This window comes from Myotis davidii, unplaced genomic scaffold, assembly GCF_000327345.1.
Source record: "Myotis davidii unplaced genomic scaffold, ASM32734v1 scaffold4, whole genome shotgun sequence".
Lineage (NCBI taxonomy): Eukaryota > Metazoa > Chordata > Mammalia > Chiroptera > Vespertilionidae > Myotis > Myotis davidii.
In genome coordinates this window covers 555,775-562,127 of record NW_006294707.1, presented here as the reverse complement: position 1 = coordinate 562,127, position 6,353 = coordinate 555,775, and the positions used below count along the sequence as shown (strand labels likewise).

The window sequence follows — 6,353 nt, the reverse complement described above, 5'->3', positions numbered from 1 at the left end:
CCCGCCCTCTTTCCCACTTCTGTCCGCATCTCAGGACCTGCGAGAACCTCGCTCTGCCCCACACCACACCCAGCTCCTGGAGCCTTGCCCTCCTGTGCCTGCTCCTGCCCGGGCTCAGCTTCCTCAGCGCTCTTCTCGGCGGGTGGCTAGCCCTGGCCGAGCGCTGCATTTCACTAGAAAAGAGCACAGGGCAGCGTGACTGCTCGTTCCCCCAGGCTCCGGGGGCCCTGGGGACTTGGGGTCTCCATCCTCTGTTCTCTTGGCTCCCCAGTTTTCCTGACTCCTGGGCAGCCCCTGCATAGTCCTCCTGGCTCTTCAGAACTTGAACCCTCCCACCCTGTAAGCTCTCCCGCCCTCGGGGTGTAAGTCCAGCCGCCTCTGGCCCTCACACCTGACTAGCTCTCCACCTCTCTGCTGCCCTCCCTCTTCTCACCAGCCAGCTGTAGGGCCTCCCATGCACTCTTGCCCCTTGCTCTCCCCCAAGTCTGCTCACTTTCCCACCAGGCTCTTCCTCCTGCTCCGCCGGCCAGGCTTCCCACCCTCCCAGCTCCTGACCCCATGACCCCACTCTCTCCCGCTGCAGCTCCTCATCAGGTAGTTCTCCGGGTTGCTCTTTGACCACGGGCGGAGGACACAGGGGGAGGTGACTCCGGACCACTGCAGGTTGGTCACTCCCGAAGCCCACTCCCCTCCGACTCTCCACAGCCTTCCCCTCACTGCTGCCCGCACCTGCGCACTCCACAGACCCTGCCCTGGCACCTTCTGCACAGACCATCTCCCGAGGCACTGCCCAGAGAGAGCTTCCCGCGGCCTCCCGGTCGCTAGGTGATTCCTTCAAGTGCCAGGCACCTACCCTGGAGGCCGTGCATTGCCAGACCACACTCCTTTCCCACCGACCCCATCCCCAGCCTCCTACTGTCAGCCCCTTCCTCTTCCTCTCCAGTGTATGTCTGTCACCCCCCATTTCACCAGAGCGTCCTTGGGTTGGGGCTGTTGGGGTGGGGCTTGTAAACGGGGAGTGGTGATGATGGGTTGGGGCACCCTTGCTAGAGGGGCTGTTCTGACCACAGCAGGTAGGTTGGGGTTTCCTCTTCCTTACCTAACCTTCGTTCTCTACCCTCCTTCCTTCCACCTCTCACCCACTTCTCTCTCCTCCTTCTCCTTGCATCTGTGAGGTAGAAAGCATCTGGGCTCTTATGCAGCCCTATTAGGTGGGAATTAGGAGGAGCTCGTTAACTCGGGGAGGTCCTGGGGGCCTGGAAAGACTTCTGTTCAGATGTCAGGCCAGTAGGCAGGGTGAGTGGAGCAGGAGGAGCAAGGAGCCGTGACAGGTGTGAGCACGCGGACTGGCCCTAGTGGCGTGACAGCTGGCAGTGGGCTGAGACCACTTCTCGATAAGGTCATGGGCTCCGTGGCCATGTTGCCCCCAGATGGGTGTCAGGAGCAGCATGTTAAATAACCCCTGTTCTTCCCGGCAGAGCTCACATCCCAGGTGGCTAATGCCACTCGCTCCCCCTCTCCCGCCACCCAGTGGCCTTGCAGACACCATCCTACATAAAACACTAGTCAAGGGAACCCATCGGCCACTGACCTCATTTCCGAACGCCTTATTTTCTGTGGGCTTGGTCTGCGGCAGGCAGTGGCTCCTCGCACCGTCACTTTAACTGCCTGCCCAGCCTCCTGTCCAAGTCTTAGTGGTCTGTAAACAGACGCTGAAAGGCACTGGGGACCTCGCCATGGAAAGGGCTCCTGCAGCGAATTCCTTTGGAAAATGAGTAATGGCACCCCAATTTATCTACTTTCTAAATGGGGTCCATGGGGACAAGGGGGCATGCCCGGCACGGCATCTAAGGTTTCTTTCCCTGCCCCCGCCATTCCCTCCCTTGCTGACTGTGGGAAGCAAGCGAGGCAGCTTTGTTTGTGGCTGGGGGTTTGGAGGCTGTGATTTGGGAGGGAGAGCTGAGTGGGCGCTTCCACCTGGGAGGATGTATCCTTCAGAGAGAAGGTCAGACATAACGGGGGCCAGGCCTAAATGCCCTGTGGCCCAGGACGTAATTGGGAAGCTTTTGCTAAAGCACTTTTAGGCATTGGCTGCTCTACAACGCAGCCATTAATTTAAAAGTGAATTCTGCGCCTGGATTTTATTTTTCTATTGGCGGAAACAAAATTTATTGGGGGACAGATAGACTTCCTGCTGCAAGAGGGCGGGAGGCAGGGGCCCAAAGCGGGTTACCCTGTGCCCGTATTTGTAAGGCAAGTGAGCAACCAGAAGCCTAGTGCCAATGGTTGCCTTCTCCTCTCCCAGCAGAGGGCCGAGCAGCAGGGGTGATACAGGACCAGGGATGGGGTCGGGTCTGGTACCCTCACCTTTAATGGGAGCCCAGGGAGAGGGAGTGAAAGGAACGCGGGGGTGGGAAGGAATAAAGCGTGTGCGCTTCCTGTGGCTGCAGAGGTTGGGCCTGCTGTGTCCGCAGGGCTCCCAGGCTGTTGAGAGAGGGAGAGAGAGAGAGAGACAGAGAGAGAGGCAGCCCTCCCACGTCACTTCCCTGAATCCCCTTCCTTTCCCCCCAGTACAGTTAAACCTCTCTAATTTGGAATGTTATATTTGAGAAGATGGCTACTCTGAATAAGTGACAAAACTGAATGACAGTGTCTATTTAATGAAATGCATGTCTTCAAATATATACAGTAAGTAAACTTCAACGAATAGGCCTTTCTCCTCGCGCCCTCAGGGAGCATGCGTTAATGAGTAGATAGGACTGAAAAGTCTGTTTTCTGGTATAGGTTAAATATTCCTCCCACAGACACATTGCCACTATTAATTTGCTTAGCACACCCTTTCTTCATAGATAAAGGAAAACTCAAGCCCAGTTTTTATTCAAATTATGAAAAAATTCCAAATCCATGGGGGTTTGGATTAATGAGGTTTTGCTGTACTGCCTCCCCTTGTTCCCTCAACACAAAGTTCCTACCTTGGATGGGGGTGGGCTGGGAGAAGGTTCCCAGAGGAGGAGGTGGGCTGGCAGGAGGAACAAGGGTTGGGGAGGGGGAGGAACTTGCTTTTGAGCTGGTGTCCTGCCGTGACTCCTGGGTTGAAGGCCCGATTAGGAGTCTGGGGTAAGATTCCTTCTCCCTGATCCCAGAAGAAGGAACTTCTACTGAAGGTGAGAAATGAAACAGGAGGGGGTGTGTGGTGGTCCTGGGGGAAGAGGACGGGGCGTGGCCTATGGCATGGGCTGGCTTTGGGGGAGGCCACTGCGAGGGGGCTGGCACCCAGGCCACTGCGATGCGTCTCAATAAGTCCGCGCTCTCCTCTTTGGTGTCTTGCAGGAGAGGCAGCTTCCCCCCTTGGGTCCAACAAACCCGCGTGTGACGCTGGCCCCACCTTGGAACGGCCTGGCCCCCCCAGTCCCGCCCCCCCCACCCCGGCTGCAGATCACCGAGAACGGCGAGTTCCGAAACACCGCAGACCACTAGCCCACCCAGCATCACAGACCTCCTTGCCCATCACTCCACCTCGGACAGCACCGACCACGGGGACTGGACGTCGCCGAAGGACAGCGGGACTGCCTCCCTGAATGCTTCCTGGGGGGCACCAGTCCCCCACCCCCACTGCACCGTTTCCAGGAGGGAGAGTGGGGACCCTTAGCTGCCCCTCTTTCCTTCCTGTTGGGGTGCTGCCCCCTGTGATCCCTGAGGACCCTTGCCCCAGGACACCACCTACCCCACACTGACCCCTTCACTCCGGGGTGCTATCCCCATCCTCTGCCTCATCGTTCCCCTGAGCACTGGGGGACAGACCCTCGCCCCCACCCTGGGGGTGTGGCACCTCCAAACTTTCAACTTCAGGGTGATTTTTTAGCAGTAACCAGAACTGACAATCTAATTCCCCTCCATTGCCCCATTTTGGCCTCCCCTGTCCCCCTTGTTATGGGGAGGGGACCCCGGGTGAGGGGGCCCTACCCCTTGATTTCTCAGGAGCGTCTGGGGGGGCTCAGCACGCACAAACTCCTTCTCATCCTACCACTCTTAAATTTACTCCCTCCCCACCCAGAACCCAGATGGGGTGGAGGGGCCACCGGGGCAGGGTGGGGGCGGCAAGGGGGGAATGGGAGTTGTCTCCCCTTTCTCCCACACCTGATCTGCTCTTGGCTGGTCCCAGAGCGGGGTGAGGGGGCTGATGCCCCCCCCTCCCCCAGTGTGTTGGGTGGGGTGGAATTGAGGTTAGGGTGAGGGGTTAGGGTTTAGGAGGGTGTGTATGTTGGGGAGGACAGACTAGCTGATCTGCCCTACCATGACACACAGCCCCCCCTGCCCCTCCCCTCTCTCTTCATGGTCTCTACTCCCAGGGGGACGGGGGAACTTACTCTAGGAAAAGCCATGTCTCTCTCCCCCAGGGTGGGGGGACCTGTGTGGAAGAGGGGTGTTGGGGGCCTCTTTCCATGACTCTGTCCCCTGGGGGAGGTAGGACAGGGCTGGGCTACCCTCTCTTCTCCCCCCTTCCCAATCTCCCTCCACCTCCCTCCCTCCCTCCCGCCAGCTCCACAATTTTTCGGTGTTTCTCTGTACATAGCTCTCTGGCGGGATAGGGGAGGTAGGATGGATGGGGTTTGGGGTGGGTAGGTCATGAGAGGGGAGAACCCCCTTCTTGACACCCCTCTTCCTTGACTGCTATCCCCTACCCAGCCTTGCCCCCTCATCCCTTCTTGCGTTTGGTATTGAGACTTCGCAGACTCCACCCTTCTTTCTTTTGTATGGACAGTTCCCCTTCAGTCCCCTCCCCCTAATCACATACACCCAGCCGGGGCCAAATTTATACTTATATAAAAGTTGTAAATATGTGAAATTTTATCCCTGTGCCCTTTCCTTGCTTTCCCAACCTCAGACCCTACCTGGGACCCCCCCTTTCTCCTCTTATTTGGCTGTTGTAATTATCTGGGGTTTGTACTGTACATATCTGGGGTGTGTGTGTGGGGGCTGGGGGCAACCCCTGTGTACAGAGCTTCCTAGCCCCCTCCCCCATGCTACCCTCCCCACCCACCACCCTAGGGTAGGGAGAGGCATCTCCCTACCCGTTTTATTTTGTTTTCTCATTTTCCCTCCCTACCCAACCCCCCTCCCAGCCTTCTCTACCCCTACCGCCCTCCCTTTTTCTCCACTCCCAGCCCCATTTCCTTTTTTTCTGGAGTGTGTGGTGAAACTGAAAAACCATGTTTAATAAACGGAGATTGTTCTTTTATTTCTCTGCTGGCTTTCCTAAGCTGGGACCTCCAGGAGGGCCAACAGGGTGATAAGACCTGCTTTTTGAAAGGAGACCCACAGCCCAGGAGGAACTATCCCCGTGCAAGACAGTCTCCTCCTGGAGTGTCACTCTCCCACCCAGCCAGACTTCCTGCTTTAGAGCAGGGTGTTACAAAAACCACACACAAAATTCAACCAAGTAAATGTAAAGATCTAATTGGCTTTATTCACTGATTCATGACTTGGGCAGCATCCCATCCAGCAAATAGCTCAGCCCAGCTGCAGAAAAGAAATGGTTTTAAAGGTAGAAAGGGGTGGGAAAAGGAAATGATTGGCTAAGAACATTGTTTTAGACAAGGTAGCCCTCCTAAGCCACACGGAAGGGGTCTATCAGGTAACCCCGGGCAGAATGGCTAAAGGTTACATTCCAGGGAGAAAGTGAAACAGCAATTAGGTTAAGTATTAAGTCTTAGTTTGAGACATGGGCTTGGCGCAAATGATTCCATTTGGGACTTGCTGTCTGTTTAACAGGGTTTTGCACTGGCCAAACCCAGTGTAGCTCCCCTCCACACTGCCCCACTTAACCCCAGGCAGAGGCCAAGGAACAGGAGCATTCTCTGATAAAGGATTCCAAGTCTCTATCTACAAGCATCCTTTAAAGAAAGAATTACCACCTGGCAGGCGGGCTCCGGAGCTGAGCACGGACTTTTGAACCAGGAGGTCACCGGCTGATTCCCGGCTGTGGCCGGACTGTGGGCTCCATCCAGGTGTGGGGCCTGCAGGCGGCAGCCAATCAATGATTCTCTTCCATCATTGATGTTTCTCTCCTTTCCTCTCTGAAATCAATAAAAACATATTAAATAAAAAACAGAGAAAGTAATTACCTAGAAATAAGGTTTCATTGCTGGTTAAAATGTCCCCAAGCGGGATGGAGGAAAGAACATGGTTCCTTAGCGAATTGGGTTCCAATCCCAGACCTACCACTTGCCAAGCGGAGGAAACAGGAGGCAACACCCGCCTCGCAGGCGGGCTGGGCCCCGGGCGGCGCGGACAATGCGGAGCACACTCAGCAGGCGCCCTCCCACCCTCGCCCCTCAGCACCGGGGGGGCGC

General features: G+C 56.4%; 1 protein-coding gene and 1 long non-coding RNA gene across 2 annotated transcripts in view; one reads left to right on the top strand and one right to left on the bottom strand.

Annotated features, from left to right (window-relative positions):
• SYNGAP1 (synaptic Ras GTPase activating protein 1) overlaps positions 1-5,239 on the top strand; it is a 23,534-nt gene extending 18,295 nt beyond the window's left edge. The window contains exon 18 of the mRNA XM_015567461.1: positions 3,331-5,239. Within this exon, the coding sequence (XP_015422947.1) occupies positions 3,331-3,477 (147 nt within the window). The 3' untranslated portion in view covers positions 3,478-5,239. The remainder of the gene's footprint in view (positions 1-3,330) is intronic.
• A 202-nt stretch (positions 5,240-5,441) lies between these two features.
• Positions 5,442-6,347, bottom strand: LOC107184003. Its single transcript, XR_001514823.1, has 2 exons — positions 6,223-6,347; positions 5,442-6,077 (listed from the first exon to the last, which is right to left on the bottom strand). It is a non-coding gene; the product is annotated as an uncharacterized LOC107184003 (long non-coding RNA).
• Positions 6,348-6,353: the final 6 nt, after the last annotated feature.